This window comes from Momordica charantia, assembly GCF_013281855.1.
Source record: "Momordica charantia cultivar OHB3-1 chromosome 9 unlocalized genomic scaffold, Mcharantia_2.0 BLBB01000009.1, whole genome shotgun sequence".
Classification (NCBI taxonomy): domain Eukaryota; kingdom Viridiplantae; phylum Streptophyta; class Magnoliopsida; order Cucurbitales; family Cucurbitaceae; genus Momordica; species Momordica charantia.
Genome location: NW_028275167.1, coordinates 8,886,856 through 8,905,258, shown reverse-complemented (window position 1 = coordinate 8,905,258; position 18,403 = coordinate 8,886,856). Strand labels below are relative to the sequence as shown.

The window sequence follows — 18,403 nt, the reverse complement described above, 5'->3', positions numbered from 1 at the left end:
AAGTTGCAAGGAGCAGAACTGGTATATCTGTATGTCAAAGAAAATATGTACTAGACCTCTTGAAGGAAACCGAAATGCTTGGATGTAAACCATCTGATACTCCAATAAGTCCCAATCATAAGTTGGGAGAGAGCCTAGATGGGGTACCCGTTGATAAAGGGAGATATCAGCGTCTTGTTGGAAGATTAATCTATTTATCCCACACTAGGCCGGATATTGCATTTGCAGTGAGTGTTGTAAGTCAATACATGCATGCTCTTACTGAAGAACACATGGAAGCCGTGTATCATATTCTTAGATATCTTAAAGGAACTCCAAGACTTGGATTATTTTTTGGAAAGGATGATGACAGAAAGATTAAGGTGTTTACAGATGCTAATTGGACAGGTTCTGTTCAAGATAGGAGATCTACGACAGAATATTGTACCTTCGTATGGGATAATCTTGTTACATGGAGGAGTAAGAAACAATCAGTTGTTGCAAGAAGTAGTGCTGAGGTTGAATTCAGGGCATTATCTCATGATATTTGTGAGATAATGTGGCTGAAACTCCTTCTCCAAGAACTCAAGATCAGGTTTGATAGTTCAATGGAAGTCTATTGTGACAACAAGGCTGCAATTGCTATTGCACACAATCCAGTGCATCATGATCGTACTAAACATGTTGAGGTTGACAGACATTTTATCAAGGAGAAGATTGAAGAGAAAATTGTAAATCTGATGTATGTTCCATCATCAGATCAAGCTGCAGATATCCTAACAAAAGGACTCTTGAGACCCATGTTTGAAAGGTTGTTGATCAAGCTGAAACTGTTCAATCTGTATAGTCCAGCTTGAGGGGGAGTGTTGAATTAGTTAGAAGTTAAGATTATGTGGACTTAGTTAGAAGTTGTTTAGATTTTGTGTTTAAATTTAGCAAATAGATCTCCTTTTTTGTTAGGGAAGTTAGGAGGTTATTCCTAGATTTTGTTTCCTCTTGTAACCTATAAATAGTGCCTCTATTCCTCATCTTTGATGAATCAATTTGAAAATTTATTTCTTCTCTCTTTTCTCGTGTATGTCTCTCTGGTGTCTCTATCCTTAATTTTTAAATAATATATATTGACACATCATTTAAAAATTGCCAACTTAGCAATGCCATGTCCCTTTTCCGTTAGTCAACTAATGGTCAACTTTACTCAAGGACCATTTAGAACTATTTCCTAAAGGTTGGGGATCGAACTATTGGTTTTTGAAACTTAGGGAGCAAATAGAAACCTATCCTCAAACTTAGGGATCAAAAGTGTTTTACCCTATTAAGGAATGTATCTGTACTTGGTGAGATTGAGAATCATATAAATCCATTTTTTGCAAAGCATTGAAAATGTGATGGATGGGAGACTGTTATTCTTTACTAGATCACCACGCAATGAACATATAAATGCTATTAGGTTGTTGGAAAAATCTCGGAGTGTGATAGTATTGGTGTGAAATAAGAACTTCCTTAGTGCCTGAGAATCATAGAGAAGAAATAGTACATAGTTCCATATGTCTTAAAAACTACGTTTCTTATTATCTAGTATTCTTATCCTAATCCTTTCAACCAGATCTTTGTATGGAAAACTCCAACTCTTATATAAAAAGAGAGAGAAATCTAACGATCATAATGCAGGGAAATGAATTTGATATTAATTATGAGATATTTTATTGCAGCGAAGCATTGAAGACAAACTTGCAAACTTGAGCCAAGAGAAAGAAATTATAAATGAAGAAATTAAACGAATAACTCCGGAACTTGATGAGGTAATATTATGACCACATGTCAACCTATTTTGTTTTTCTTTACACACAGTTATTCTGCAATTCAAATTGTAATGATATATTATTTCTATTGTAGTTAAAAAAGGGGATTGATAAGAGGAATGCAGAAAATAGGAAATTGGAGAGGAGGATCAATGAAATTGTTGACCGGATATATCGAGACTTCAGCAGATCTGTTGGGGTGGCAAACATACGAGAATATGAAGAAAACCAACTCCAAGCCGTGCAGCATATGGCTGATGAACGTGTTAGCTTGAGCAGTCAGCTTTCAAAATTGAAAGGCCAGTAGGTTCCCCTCTTTTTTGCTCTTGTCCTACCATACGTAGTGTACTTGTGGTTCCATGTTAAAGAAAATAAAACACACTTATTGAATCTATCTTATGTCTGAACTATGCCTATATATGCACAATGTTCTTGTTCCTCGTACATCATGAGCGGGATTATGGACATGGGTCTCATATCTTAGGTGCAAAGTTGTTCTAGGGAAAAAGAACTAAAATACCAAAAATTACTAACAAAGACCACTCCCCAAAAACTAACTTCCTCGAATGATTACTACATCACCTTCCTTTCTTTCATTTCTCTTGGTGAAAATGAAAGTTGGTACCAAGAGTCTCCGTGCAGTTTGAGGAGTAGTGTGAAACATATATATTTTTTTCCATTAGCTTAGGTGGTGATTTGTGGTGTTTGGTCCTTCCTATACAATTATGTTTTCTTGATGCTATGGCAACTACTTAGACTTTTAGGTTAGTTATCTCATTACCTGAATTATCTTAATTCAACTCTACTTGCTTCTCTCTGAACCATGAAAAATACTTGACAAAATTGATTCTGACGAGAAAACTTCTTGAGGATCACATAACTTATGTGCTGTAATCTCCTTAGGAAAAATAGGGTGTTGTACTTGTCAATATATTTACTTCACGAGAATACCTTGAATCAAGTAAAGCTATTTTTGTATATTTGATCGAGTAGTATAATGGGTTAACCGAGGAAACCTTACACTTGTTGAAATATCTCCTTTCTCTCTGCTTAACTTTGGAAACAAGTATTACAATTTTGTCCTGATAAGTTTATAATAGCGGATTGAGCTCTGGGAGAATTTTTCCTCTTCCACTTTTACTGGAACTGGAACCTTTGTTGAATTCATTATTCTCTGTTTTGTGCAAGTGGAGGCATACCAAAAGATTTCCTTTTAACCTTCTGTTGAAACTTTATGCTGACGAATGATATCTTTTTAACTAAAGCTCATATTATACTCTTGTATATATATGAATAGTTCGTTAACTTCCAGTTTTAATCACTGATCTATGCTAATAGAACAGGTTCCTGTTTGTCCTATGTAACTTAGGTTGGAGTATGAACAGAATCGGGACATGGAGTCCCAAATTAAAGATTTGGAATCTTCTTTGAGTTCCTTGGAGCACGATTTAAGAAGGATTCAAAACAAGGATGCTGAAGCCAAATCAACCGCAGAAAATGCCAGTAATGATATTGATCGCTTGAAGGAGGAACTTGGTGGTAAGGTCTTGTTGCACTATTTTTTTTTTTGATAAAAATATTAAGCCCTTTACAAAACAGACCTAATTTTTTAAAAAAATTGAGCTTGTTATGCAGAATATTCCTACTATATCAAATTTTCTCTTGTTAAATTCCGGAATAGTACAATTCTTGCATATATTTTAAGAGGTCTAATTTCTATTTGTTCCTTTTTTCCTTTCTTAGTACGGTTCCTCCACAGAATTCATTTTTTTCTTTCTATTGAAGGAAAAGAAAGTAGAGGATCCAAGAGGCATTTTTTTTGTTTGGACATTTGAGCAGGTGCTCCACCTGCCTTAGTTGGCATTGAAACTTTCAATCACTTTTCTGACTTGGAGCATCAAGATATGATGCTTTTGGTTCAACATCAAAGTTGTAGGAGTACTGAGCTGGCAATATTTTTGTGACGGTTTTTTAATTAAATAATATATTGATTTTACAATTTAGTTGTCCATTTATACTGGTATTTGGTAAGAAACTTGAATTTGATTCTAGGTTGTGAAGAAGTCTAATGCTCATATAAGGCTGTTCTTTTAATATCTTATCAACTGACACTTTTATAGTCAACTTTTTTGAAAACTTTCAAGCTACTGGGCCTTTTTTGTGCGAAGAGCTTCATTGGAAAAGTATAAATTAAAGGAAAGAAGGTGCTAAAAGGGATGTAACTTGAGCATGTTTTTGTTCTTTTCCAATGGGATTTGATTTTTTTGCCTGACTTCTATTGCATACAGGCGAATAACATATGTAATGATCCAACATTCAACCTATTCTATGCCTTACAAGTAGAAAACTCTAGATATTTCTAAGCTTTATGAACTCGAAGACTAAGATGTCCCTTTCAGCTACTACTAACACACAAATGTTGCTAGAACGAATTTGTATGTTTTCCAACGGATCCAGACAAGAGTCTTAGTTTCTCAGATACCCGTGCTAGGAGATGTAGGATATTCTCCAAAGTCAGACATCCCAATTGAGGACGATTTCTATTCCTATTATGTTTAGGAATTATTTTGTTATAAATAGGTTATTAGGTTTGTATCAAGTTATTAATTTTTTCAAGGAAATCATATTTGTCATTCTTCCTATTTTCTTTTTCTCTCCTCCCTAAAAGTCAATACAAACCATAGTTATGAAAGAGTTGGCAATTATGTGTTACTGGTCAAGAAGGACCGTAGCTGGCAGTTATGTGTTGATTATCGCGCTTTGAACCAGGTGACTGTTATCGACCAGTTCCCTATTCTAGCTGTGGAAGAGCTCTTAGACTTTGGGGCTAAGATTGACTTGAAGTTGGGGTACCATCAAATTCATGTCCATCCGAATGACATTCATAAAGCGGCCTTCTAGACTCATGATGGCCACTATGAGTTTCTCGTTATGCCCTTTGGATTGCGCAATGCCCCTACCACATTCCAATCTGCAATGGTTTCTATTGTTACTGTGGGCCCAAGTTAGTTACAGGGCAAGATGGTAATTAGTAGGTAGATATATATTGTTGTCAAGATGGTAATTAGTAGGTAGATATATGTTGTCGTGTGGAGGGTGGGGGTATCTTTTTGGTAGTCTGTATTTTCCTCGTTTGTTGGAATAGCTAGGAGAGGCCAGGGAGCTCTCAAATCTCCCTCAACCCTGTAAATTCCATTTGTTACATAAATAATAAAAACAATTTCTATCAAAATGGTACGTTTTCAGTTTTTGACTTGAGCTTTTAGGGAACCTCAGACGGAACCTTTCCACATGTTGCTCTGCACCAACAGGGTGGATTTCTTAAACATGGTTTATTGTTCCTCTAGTTAAGAACTCTACTCTAATTTTTGTCGCAACACAAGTAAATTCTCTAGAGCGAGTTTGAAATGACTTCAGGAGTAGTGATTTTATGAAAAAGCACTTCTTTTATAATCACTTTTGGAAAGAAGCACTAATTAAATGCTTTTTCTACCAGCACTTTAAAGTACTTTTAACTAGTTAAAAACACTTTTCACGCTTTTAATAGTTATTCCAAACTCAATCTTTAGATCCCTTATACAAGGTATTCAAAAGAGTGATTGATTTTTCTCTCTTATGATGTGAGTAAGAGATCTCCTTTTGATTCTTTCTTAATCTTTTTCCCTTGATATGGTTATATGTTTTTTGTCAAGCACCTGCCTGCCTTTTTTTGCTTCCAAGAATTTTCTTTTAACCCCGAAAAATATGAAAGAGGACGAGCAAGATTACATTTCACTTTGTCATCACTTTAGTGATGATTTTAAGATGATCTATAGCCAGTGAAACAAATTATTTCATCCAGAAAAATTTGGAGATTTATATTAGTTATTGAATCAAGCTTGATTGGATGGCTCCCTTCGAAGTTCTATTATTCTGGAAATAGGGGTGAGTTTCAGATCCAGTGTGAGTTTTTTTAGGTTAAATAATTTGATAATGGTATGTGGCTCTGTGCCTAATTTTCATATTTTCTTTAACCTCAACATGGATAGACAACTCACTGAGAAGGAAATGGATATGAAGCTGTTAAATTATAGTTTATTTTATTTTAAAGGTTTCGTATTTTATTTAGATTAGGGTTTTATTGTTCTAATAGGTAAGTATTTCCTTATCCTAATAGGCAAGAATTTCTTTTTAGTTTCTTCTTTGTGACTGCTATTTATATAGCCTTGTATCAATCATTTGGGTAATCAAGTAAGAATTATTTTCTTTTCTTATCAATTAACAGAAGCTCATATTTTATTTATTACATTCCACCTCATTTCGTATATAGTGAAACTCCCAATATTTCTCCTTTGTTATTAATTTCAGTTTTTAGTTATTATCAAATGGTTAAAAGGTTAAGTATATATGAAGGCCTAATATGTAGACATTTTTAAAGCTCCTAAATTAAGTAATTCATCATCTTTGTACTTTGCAGAGTGGAAATCCAGGTTGGAAGAATGTGAGAAGGATATGCAGGAATGGAAGAAGAAAATATCTGCTGCTACAACTAGCATATCGAAACTTAATCGTCAGATTAATTCTAAGGTTTCTGTTAGGCTGGCTTTTGTTTTGATATTTATATATATAATATATATATATACATATATATGTATATATATATGTATGTGTATATATATTTTTTGATGAAGAACCATACTTTCATAGAGAAAATGGAAGGATATACAATGAGAAATGCCAAAATGAGCCCAGAATAAAGGGAACCATCTGGCTCCAACTATTAAGAATCAGAAGTAAAGGATAACAAAACTCTTTGGTCATGCCAGCTGAAAAGGAGAGGTATTGAACGTTGTTATGAACGAAACTCCCCCAACACCATTGAAGTACTCCATGAGGAAGCAAAGCTGCAATTCCATAACAAATGATCCAAACTCTCTAAGATACTTTTTTTTATACAAAACACACTATTGTATTATTTAAAATAGGTGATAGTTTCTTCAACCACTTGACGTATCGCATGTGCATCACTTTTTCTACATTGTTTTATATGAAAATATCATAAGTTAATGAATTTTTAACTTAAAATCATTGAAATGTTTTAAATAATTATTTGTATATATTAGAAAATGTATATTTGAATAAAATTTTCCATGTTCTCATATTCATAGAATAAGATATTGCATTCTTACTGTACCCATATCCTAGTTTTTAGAAAACGACCTGTCACCATGTCTGTATTGCATCTGTTGTGCTTTTTTGCTCTTAATTCTTTTTACGGAGTATATATTTTTAGTATACCATGATGGATATCCACCATATTTTTCTTCCAGGAGACAAACATTGAACAGCTGATCACCCAGAAGCAGGAAATAGTAGAAAAATGTGAATTAGAACAAATAGAGCTCCCAATTATCTCAGATCCCATGGAGACTGAATCCTTGACCCCTGGTCCAGTTTTTGATTTTAGCCAGCTGAATAGATCCTATCAACAGGATAGGAGATCATCTGATAGAGAGAAACTTGAAATGGAGTTCAAACATAAGATAGATGCCTTGATATCAGAAATTGAAAGAACTGCACCAAATTTGAAAGCGCTAGATCAATATGAAGCTCTGAAAGAAAAGGAAAGATTAATATCTGAGGAGTTTGAAGCAGCTAGGAAAGAGGAGAAAGAGGTAGCTGACAAATTCAATTCTATTAAGCAAAAAAGGTACATTGTTAGGTTACTGAGGAGCGATATTTTTTAAAAAAATTGTATCATTATGATTGAAAGTTCTCTTTAGTTATCTACTAATTAACATTGAGAAGCATATTCTTATCTCTTTGACTTATCGTGACCCATTTCTTCAAATAAACTAGTAAAGACTGTCTCGAAAGTGTCTTAAACTGTAATATGAAATTTTTGTTTGTAAACGCACTTACGAAGGGTATTTAAAAACCATTAGGGCAAGTGTATTGAGGTTTGTAAAATGGTTTCAAATGGTCTCTAACATATTTTAACCGTTATTTGACTAACCTAAAGGTGACGTGGTAGTTAAGTAGCTGACTTTGCATTAATGATTTGGTAAAATATAATACTTTAATAATATTTTGATGTGACTAGACTTTTCATCTTCTTCTCCCCTCCTTCCTGAAAGAGGAGGTCCTCTTCGATTTGGAAGAGGTTAGAGGAGCTTCCTCTCATGGAAGTGGAAGTTCCTTTTTGGAAGAGGAACTTCACCGTTCATTCCTCCTCATGGGAAGAGGAACTTCCAGATCTGGATGACGGCAAGTTCCTCTAAATAACAGCAAGCATTCTCACACCTAGAGAGGAGTGGGACAATGGGCCACGACAGCAGAAGTGGTGACAAGCAGCGGTTCACTGGAGAGGAGAAGGAGGAGAAGTAGAGAAGAAAGAGGAGGGAGGAAGAAGAGGGAAAGAGACGAAGAGTCTAGTCACATCAAAATATTATTAAATTATTTTGTTTTGCCAAATATTAATATAAGGTTAGCCATTTAACTTCTCAATGTTAGTCAACTAATGGTCAAAATATGTTATGGACCATTTAGGGCCATTTTAACAGCTACTTTCGAATAGAGCCTCCAAAATGCAAGGAACCAAACATAAAAGCTCTACAAATGTTGATCATCAAAAACATCAGCAAAGTCATCTTTATCTTTTGGGAACAAAGCTTTGAATTTCTGAGAATGTTTGGCCTGAATATTTCTTTGAATTTCAGCAATTTCTCTATCCCGCTCAGCTCAAATCTCCATACTTCTTCTAGAGTGTGCTTCTAAACAAATAGCCCTTTCTTTGCGAATATTGACAAGGTCGGTGTTAAGGACAATGGTACCCCAAGTACCCCAAGTATCTCCACAATAGTATGATATTGTCCGCTTTGGGCATAGCCCGTACGGCTTTGCTTTTGGTTTCACCCAAAAGGCCTCATACCAATAGAGATAATTGTCCTCTCTTATATATCCATGATCGTTCCCTTCCCAAGCCATTGTGAGACTTTGTTTGCAATCACCTTACAAACCCAAGAGTCGAACCTAAGAGAGGATAAATAAGCATCCAATTGAGAAGGAGATGAGCTTGAAATGAATTTGAGGGAAGAAACAATATCTTCTTTAAAAACTCTCAGGAAAAATTGATGATGCAAAGGCAAAAGACCTCACAACAAACTCGAGGTATGCTTCTGCTTTGAGACAAACCAACTAATGGATCCCCTTTCTTTAAGTAAGAGAAGCAAAGGCATAAGAAGACCTTTCAACTTCTCAAACTAACAAGATTAATGAGAGAAAAAAAATGTGGAGATAGCTTCTTAGAAAAAGGAACCAGTAAGAAATCCACCAATAATACACTCCCTGATAGCCATAACCAAGAACCAAAAAAAAAGTTGTCAATCGGGTACAAGAGGAGACGTTTCGGATTCCAAAGAGCATTCTTCGATAATAAAAAAGAAAAGGCACCAAAAAGACACTTCGAAACTCGTGAGCGCGGCAGCACGCCAATCAATTTGCTGCCGAAAATAAATCCTAAAAGAAAATTGCTGTCAAAATTAAAGCCCCAGCCCCATGCCTCGACAAAACCGACAAAAAGTGATATTCAAGACCCTTCAACTTCAATACCCGAACTTGAGAATCAAAATTCCCTACTGATAGGGACAAGAAAAATTCTCATTTCTTCGAAAAAAGGAGGAATGATTAAATACTTCAAGATTTCTGGCTTTTTCAACTTTCTTTTGCTCATTAAAGAGAATCTGAAAATCTTCAATAGGGAGGTCTAGAGACTTTGGAAAAAAATCCAAACTACTAATGCTAACCACAACATCATCACTTTTTTTTTTATAGGAAACAAGAGAGATATGTATTAATTACAAAAAAGAACCACCGAAAGGCAAGGAGTAGAGGAAACCCCTTACAAGGAAACTATAACATTAAAGCCTTCGAATTTGAAGGATTGAGTAAGGAAAGTAATTACAAAAGAAGTTTCTAAAAGTGTTAGCACTATTAGAAGTAGTAAGTTGTACATTACTCCACAAAATAGGCAAATCAAAAGAAATATCCTCAAAAGTTCTACGATTTCTTTTAAGTCAAATATTCCACAAAACCACAGCCACAGCAAAGTTGCACAAGGTTCTTTTCCCATTTTTTAAGTAGCCACTAATTGGTCCCAGTCATCAATATTCTTGGGAATGCAGAGGTTGATGTCAAAAATTCCAAAAACTTGGGACCAACACTTGTAAGCTATAGGACAGTGAAGGAAACGGTGACCTAGAGATTCCTCTTACCTTGAGCAGAGGGAGGAAACAGAGGTGGAGAGAGACCAACTTTTAAACTTCTTCTGTAGGCATTCGTGGGTATTTATGCCTCTGTGAGCCAACGATCAAAGGAAGATTGTTATCTTCTTTGGATAACTGAACTTCCGGATGGCTGAAAGGAGGGGAGTTTGAATCACTTTGTAGGACTTTGACAATCTTACAAAAGTGGACTTCGTAGTAAATACTCCGGAAGCATCAATACTCCACTTCACACCATCTTTAGAGTCCCCCAGCACTGCATCTAACTATTTTATCAGCCCCAGCCAACTGTTGAATTCTTTGTCTGAAACCTAAATCCCAGTCTTGTTGGTCCTTGTTCCAGCATCTGTCGATGGTGTCCTCCTTTCTTGTAGAGATTAAAAAGAGATCAGAGAAAGCCTTCTCTAATGTTTGATCTCCTGTCCATTAGTCTTTCTAGAATCTTATTTGTATTCTTAGCAATATCATACGACCTTTGGCAGCACCTTTAGGGATGAGAGTCATCCAACTGTGCGGTTGGTCCCGTAAATACTTTACAATTTGGCACCATAGGGCTTGTTCCTCTATAGAGTAAAATGGCACAGCCACTTTAACAGGAGTCCATTGTTTCATTGTTTGAAAGAGTCAATGACTAGACCTCATGCATGAGAGGCAGAGAAGCCCACTCCCATTTAACTAAGTAAGGGAGGAAAAAATCTCCATCCCAAAAGAAGTCTCTAACACACTTTTCCATAACTTCGATAATCTCTTCAGGAGTTTTCAACAAGGAGTAGTAGAGGGGAAGGCTACTTAGCACCGATTGGGCCATTGTTAAGCGACCACCTTTGGAGAAGGTGGGAGGTTTTTCCATTTCGACAGTTGACATCTGAATTTTCCACCATAGGTTCCCAAAAGCCAAGGAAACCCAAATACAAGAAGGGGAAATTTTATGTTTTGCAACCAATAAGGTTTGCGATAGAAGCTAAAGAAGACTCCTTGATGTTTATCCCTACTAGAGAAGTCTGAGCCAGAACAGGGAGATGATTCCACTTATACGCTAACAATACGATCATATTTAGCTAAAATAAGAAAGAAGATTTTATGGACTGGTCACTATCTGAAAATTCAAGAAAATAATTCCCGGTCCAAACCTTGATGAGTGGAATTAATTGAACCAAAAGAGAGGATTTTAGCACTTCTAATTTGTCCTTATTTGAAAACTTACTTAGACAAATTTTTTTATTTCCATAAGACTCTTCAGCTTCTTTGTTAAAGGTTGCATTCAAATTTACTTGGATATTCTTGCCGAAATTTAACTTTTCAGAGGTAATAACTGTTTTTGGCTTGCAAAATTGTTTGGTATAATAAAATGGAAGAGGTTGAATAAGTTTTTTGGGCTTCTTATAGTCTAGGGAGAATGATTTATCTTTTGGCCTGCCTTTTAATTGCAGCTGTTGGCCAATATTTAAAGCATCAACAGAATCTAACCTGCCCTTCTTAAGCCTATCATTTCATGCTGCGTTTCCAACCTCCATAAATGTATGAGCAGCATGGATGTCTTTCTCTTCTAAGGAATTGTTTAAAAGTGAAGTCTGAGATTCTTCAACTTCCAAACGAGCAGCTTCATCTTTCAGATGTGCATCTACATCTTCAAGCACCAATTTGATACAATTGATGTCCAAAATGTTAGAAAAATCACTGAGATTGAGAGCAGCGTTTTCTTCCTTAGGAAATTTCGGTTTGCAACATTCTTTTACTCGAACAAAACACTACCCAAACAAGGGTCTCGTATTTCAATCTGAGTTGGGAGGAATCCACAAAAATTCTTCTTAACTTCTATACAAACCGAGCTACAATCCAACATATTCAACGTTTGAGAAGAACAATCAACCAATCCACCAAAATAACTGATCAACCATCATGGATGGTGCATTGGTCCAAAGGGACTAGGGTTAATTAAGAGGGAATGGGTTCAAACCCCATGATGGCCACCTACTGTTAGATATCCAATATAAATGAATTAAATTTACCCAACCTATAAGTTTAAGCTTTTGGGTTAAGTGATAGTTTATTCATCTTTAAGATAGTATCAGAGCGGGAAGTCCTGTGTTCGAACCTATATATTGTTGTTTCCTCCCCTAGGAATTAGTAATTCCTATGTGTTTTCCGGTACCAAATGTTGTAGAGTCAGGCGGTTGCCCCATGAGATTAGTTGAGGTGCGCGTAAACTAGGACACTCACGGATTTAAAAAAATAAAAATAATAAAAAAACCGCCAAGAGCTTTGGAACAACTTTGGGCCCAAAAGCTTAAAGGTAAATTCATAATGTTGATCAAACCACCATACCCTAAAACAAACTCAGGTTTGCTATGCTTTAAATCTGACCACTTCCCAAATTTAAAGTAAAAAAGACCAGTTTTCTTCCATTTACCATTTCCATCCAGACCTTTAAGAATCCTTCTATCTTCCATCTTTAAAAGAGCCTTGTGAGCTATAAAAGGGTTAACTAGACAACGTACCTCAAAATTCTTCTTCAAAGCAATAGCAATATCATTCCAATTATCATGTGCTTTACGTATAGATAACCATCAAGAATTCCAGTCTGTTTCAACCACTTCCCTTTCTTTTTGACCCAGAAGCCTTGATGAACATCTTGTCTATTGAAAAAGAATTTTCATCTTCAGCTTCATCTTCTAATTTGAAAGATTTTCGAGAGTTCTTCAAGGTGGTAGAATCAACATTTTTAGGAAGAAGAAAGATGCCGTCTTTTATCATTTCCCAAAGGGACTAGCCAACTTTTTTTTAACCGATTGGGACCACAGGTCAACCTTTCAATCCTGAATTGGGGATCAAGATACATTCAAGATATAGCATCCTTGTTTATTGTAGCTTTTCTTGAGATTACAAATACCGAAATCTTCCTTTGCTTGCTTGAAGAAATGAAATCTCACAGGATTTTGCATCAAATCCATAATATCATCTTCAAACCAAATTAGTTGCTTCTTGTTGGGAGAGATATGAAAAGGGTGGACATATAACTTTTTTTCCAATATGAAATAATCATTCGGCAAAGATTGAATGAAAAATGACTTATTTCCAACACGACAACTTTTAAGTCCGTGATTTATGCAACGTAGGAATGATTACGCTCTAAAAACTGATCATTTATGATGCTGTTTTTTCCCAAAACTGAAACAACCTTGAGACTGACTTGGAAAAGCAAAAGCAACTCAAAGAAGGAGATGATCTCAGGTCACGAAGAAGAGAACCTTGAGAGGAAAGAGAAGAGAGCACCATTACCGCCTTTTCCTATTATTACTTTGATGATATCCTGAGTTAGGTGTGTGATGTGTAGGAAGGATTTTAGGTAACTAGATTCTTACAATACTATTATTTTAATGTTTTTTTAATAAAATTTTCAAAGCACTTAAACTAATGTAATTCAAATTATACATAGTTTGATTGGGTTCATCACCCAACTAAAATCTTTTGAATAGAAAATTCGAACAATTGAGTTGTTTCTAAAATATCTATCAAACCTAAGTCCAATCCAGAAAAACAACTGAATTGTTTATAGTCATGTTTATTCTAGACAGGTCAACACCAACCCATTAACTTTGGAGGGGCATTTGTGCTTCGTAGCCTTATGTGATACATTGTAATGTTGATACCTTTTAAATTTTATTTATTCTGATTTTTAAGACATCTGGAACCATTATTGTATTTGTATGTCACACTCTCCAACAAAATATAAATTATTTAGTTTCCAATGTGGTCCCATATGAACACACCTCAATGACCAGTCTTGGAGAAATCTTGACTCGTTAAGATTTATGATGCTTCGATTGCTGCATTAATTTGCAGTTTGTATTTTATTTCTGAGTTAGTCTTGACAACTGCAGGTATGAGTTGTTTATGGATGCTTTCAACCATATTTCCGGAAATATTGATAAGATTTACAAGCAATTGACAAAAAGTAACACACATCCCTTGGGTGGGACGGCATATTTGAACTTGGAAAATGAAGATGAACCATTTTTACATGGTATCAAGTATACCGCTATGCCTCCAACAAAGCGGTTTCGTGACATGGAACAATTATCTGGTGGAGAAAAGACTGTTGCAGCTCTGGCATTGCTTTTCTCCATTCATAGGTATGATGATATAGATGCTTGTTCTTACATTTGTGAATCTTCGTTGCGGATGATTTGATTGTTTAAGTTTATTACTCTAATTGATTATACATTTTCTATTAGTCCCGACTTGCCGACCTATGTCCTTGGGGTTTTTTTTTTTTTTTTTTTGTATTGGCTCCTTTTTGACTTGGGTTGGTTTTTTGTATGCCGATTGTATATTCTTTTATTTGCTTTATGAAGGCATGGATTTTCATTTAAAGAAACCACTTCTATAGAATATTTTGCAGCTAGATGCCCGGATTTTTTTTCAGTGACAGCCAATAATCTGTTCAAGCGCGACAAATTGTTTTGTCAACTGATGCCTATCTACATTGTCCAATGTATTTCAGTTTTAGGCCTTCTCCATTTTTCATATTGGATGAAGTGGATGCAGCCTTAGATAACTTGAATGTTGCAAAAGTTGCGGGTTTCATTCGTTCCAAGTCATGTGAAGGTGCCAGGATGAATCAAGACACCGAGGGAGGCAGCGGTTTTCAAAGTATTGTTATATCACTGAAGGATAGCTTTTATGACAAGGCTGAAGCTTTAGTAGGCGTTTATCGGGATTGTGAAAGAAGGTAAGCCTATAAGACGTACTCATGCACAAATGTCTGCCTATCACCAGTTGTATTTCATGGCATTTCATTTTGCCTAATCTCTCAAACAATGTATTTGTATTTTACAGCTGCTCGAGAACGCTGACCTTCGACCTTACCAAATACCGGGAATCATAGAAGCACAATTCGACAGGTTGAAGATTGTAGAATGCCAACAGATGTAAACTACGTTGTAGAAGAGCTATGCATACTAACCGATGCTGGATGGATTAGTATCTTGCAATTGGAAAGTACTTTCAGAAGTGTTTCCTGTAATTTAAAATATCATTTCTCTCAAGTTTTTGTAAATATTCTCAACCTGAAGGCTAACTTCCATGCTTATTTTTAGTGTATTTAGCTTGAAGTTTACCCATAGCATGTATCTGTCTAATATTAACCCAATATTTCAACTATGGGATAATTTTTAGGTGTAGTGTTTTTACGTGATACACTTTTTCTATAGCACTTTTGGAAAAAGCACTATTAATTGCTTCCTCTGAGAAGTCTTTAGAATTTTCAAAAGTATTTTGTAATTCAACGTTTTGAAAAGGATCATTGATGAAAGAAGTATATATATACTGCAATGGAGATTTCAAAAGTCATATGGAACTTTTTAAGATATCTATAAATGTTTATATAACTTTAACACCCATCTAACTTAAATTTTTTGAATTAATGGGTGATTTAACATGGTACTAAAGCAAGAAGTCTTGTCTTTGAGCTTCTATCATTTCCTCTCCATTAAATGTTGATGTTTGCTTGTTTAACTAGGTTATATTTAACGTTGATTTTTACTTGTTTAATTAGGTAATAGATCACGGTTGTGATGGTTGAGCTTTTGTATATACAGGCATCATATCACACCCTTTGACAGCATGCATAGGTGTTGGAATTCATTAGTCAAAATAAAATTGTCTGGCAAATCAAGGTGGATTTTACTATTCAATTCAAAGCACTTTTGTTACCCGTTAGAATGCTGCATCACATAGAGGTTAGATACTATCACAATGCTTTTTGGATTGAAGGATGCCCCTAATCTTAAGCAGGTTCTAGTTTTATACTATTAGATGTGTAAGAAAAATTAAAAACCGTCTCGAAAACATGTAAGATAAACATACGAGTCATTCTCGATAAGAAGCTCAACACTTCCACCCAAATCCTCAGCTAGGTTAGAAGACTTTTATCAAGGTGATAGAAGTGAGCATGTGTTTGTTCTGGTAAGAGGACTGTTATTTGTTAATGTTAGTTTAGAAGTTCACTAAAGTCTAATGGTATGGGGAATTGCTATAGAATAGTTTTTATACTCCCTTTAGCATATAAATTAAGAATTTCTGTAAGTACAAATTTGTCTCGGAACGTTTAGAGTAGTGTTTAATAGCTAGACGTTTTTTTTTTTAAAAAAATAAATCACAAACTTATTAGACAAAAAAAATGAAAGGTTATATAATAAAATTCACTTTTTTTGTGTGTTAATTCTAAAAAATTATATAATAAATTAGAGACTTATTCAGAACACAATTGAAAGTTCGTAACTTTATTAGATACTATTTTAAATTCAAGAACTTATTAAGCATGACACTCAAGAGTTCGAGTACCATTGATATATATATATTTTTAATTTAAGGACCCTTTAAATATGACTTTGAAAACTAATGGACTAAACTTGAAATTCAAATTGTTAGTCTAACAATATTCTCTTATGGAAATTATTTGAAAAAAATATAAAAAAGGATTCAAGTTGGTGCAAGAATTAAATTCAACTCATCTTAGAAATTTATTCCTTCTCCTTTTTCTAATTAAGGGAAGTGGATAAGATAAAATATTAATTAAAAGCAGTATGATGTGGAGGATAAATCTATTCTAAGCACCTGTGTCATTATTATGTGAGATAGTCAATCTATTCAAGAATACTTTGGAATATAAGTTTCTAAAAATATCAAGACAAAAGTTAATTGGTAAAGAACATAGTGGCATTTATATAAATACCATAAAATAAATGTGTTTTTTAATGTACAAGAAAGTTCAAACCCTTTTATAAAAATATCATACTTCAAATCAAACTAAAATTTAATATAAAGCAAATTTTAAGAAGTTGCAATTACTTTATATTTGAAAAGAATATGGTTGGAGGCAGATTTTCACATGTTACCTCAGAATCGTAAAGGTACTTGAATTAAAACCCGTTTTCGATTATAATAATTTGTTAAGTCCTTTCAGGTCGGAAATTGAGGCACGAGCCGAGCTGCCCATCTACCATTGGCCTGTTTAAATGGTCGGAGCTGACCTGAAAGTGCATTCAAGGGAATGTCTCTAAAATCCAACAACATGCCACGTTTTACGGACGGTCGGACGACCGTTAGCCCTATGTCGAAATTCCTATCAGATCCAATCTCAAAAAATAGATATGTCTGCCCTTGGTATAAGGTACACGAATCCATTTACATTTATTGAATTAAATCAGATAATAGCTAATTTGCTCGTCGGAGTGCTAACTTTGTTTTACAGGTTCTTTGTACGGTTAGGAAGATCATCTCGTACGCTCCGACCTACGTGGATTCTGAGCTTGGTCTTTTTTTTGGATCAAACAAATAGAAAGTTGTAATATTTTTTAAAAATATGTATTAAATTTATAGTATGGGGGTGAAATTTCTCAATAAATATCTATAAAATAAGGATTAAAATAATTTGTAAGTTTTGGATTTAAAGATACAGAGCACTATCTTAGGAGATATAAAGCCTTTTACTACCCCTAGTATATAATATTACAAATAACATGAGTGAAGATTTTTGAATATATAACTGCACCCCATTTGGTAACTTTCTTCATCGTGTAAGATATAATCTTTCAAAAGATCTTTTGTTCAGTTAAATTATCTTATGAATTATGAGTTACTTGTATGCTAAAAAGTCTTCTATTTTTTTTTAGTCTAATAATAATAATAATAATAATAATTTTTAGACTTGATTTCTATTTGGTCCTTAAATTTCCCAGATTTAAATTTAGTTTCAATTTAATCTTCAAGTTTCAAAAGTGATAGGTTTGGTTCTTGAAATCTGAATTTAGTTTTTAACTGATCCTTAAGTTGGATTATCCGATGACGCAGTAGCTAGCATATGTTGACTAAAGTTTGCTAATATTTATTTATTTTTAACAGAACTGACATATTTTATTACTCATTTTTCTCTTTTGCCTAAGTGGTATTTTTCTCTCCTCCTCATCCCGCCTCCATTCGCTTCTCATTTCTTTCCTCCACTCTTCCAATAGCACCACGACCTTTCCTCTATGTTCATCTTCAAACATTCAATTTGACTAGATTCTAATTTGCAATGTGAATCAACAAGTTTCTCGATAGCCAACTATTCATTGACGTTCGTATTGACAACATTAGAGATCCTCATTATTTAGTCAATATATGATAAATGTCACATTATCATTACTTTAGGTCAACTAATGGTCACTAAACTCATGGACCACTTAGAAATCAAACCCAAACATCAGGAATTAACTAAATTCAAACTTTAGAGACCAAACATGTCATTCGAAACTTAAATACTAAATAAAAACTAAATTTAAATCTCAAAGACAAAAAATGATGCTTTTTTAAATTAGA

General features: G+C 34.5%; 1 protein-coding gene across 1 annotated transcript in view; it reads left to right on the top strand.

Annotated features, from left to right (window-relative positions):
- TTN8 (Structural maintenance of chromosomes (SMC) family protein) overlaps nt 1–15,239 on the top strand; it is a 54,594-nt gene extending 39,355 nt beyond the window's left edge. Inside the window, exons 12-19 of the mRNA XM_088128389.1 lie at nt 1,692–1,781; nt 1,876–2,084; nt 3,151–3,320; nt 6,238–6,347; nt 7,091–7,470; nt 13,924–14,175; nt 14,547–14,774; nt 14,882–15,239. Coding sequence (XP_087984515.1) covers nt 1,692–1,781; nt 1,876–2,084; nt 3,151–3,320; nt 6,238–6,347; nt 7,091–7,470; nt 13,924–14,175; nt 14,547–14,774; nt 14,882–14,930 — 1,488 coding nt within the window. The 3' untranslated portion in view covers nt 14,931–15,239. The remainder of the gene's footprint in view (nt 1–1,691; nt 1,782–1,875; nt 2,085–3,150; nt 3,321–6,237; nt 6,348–7,090; nt 7,471–13,923; nt 14,176–14,546; nt 14,775–14,881) is intronic.
- Nucleotides 15,240–18,403: the final 3,164 nt, after the last annotated feature.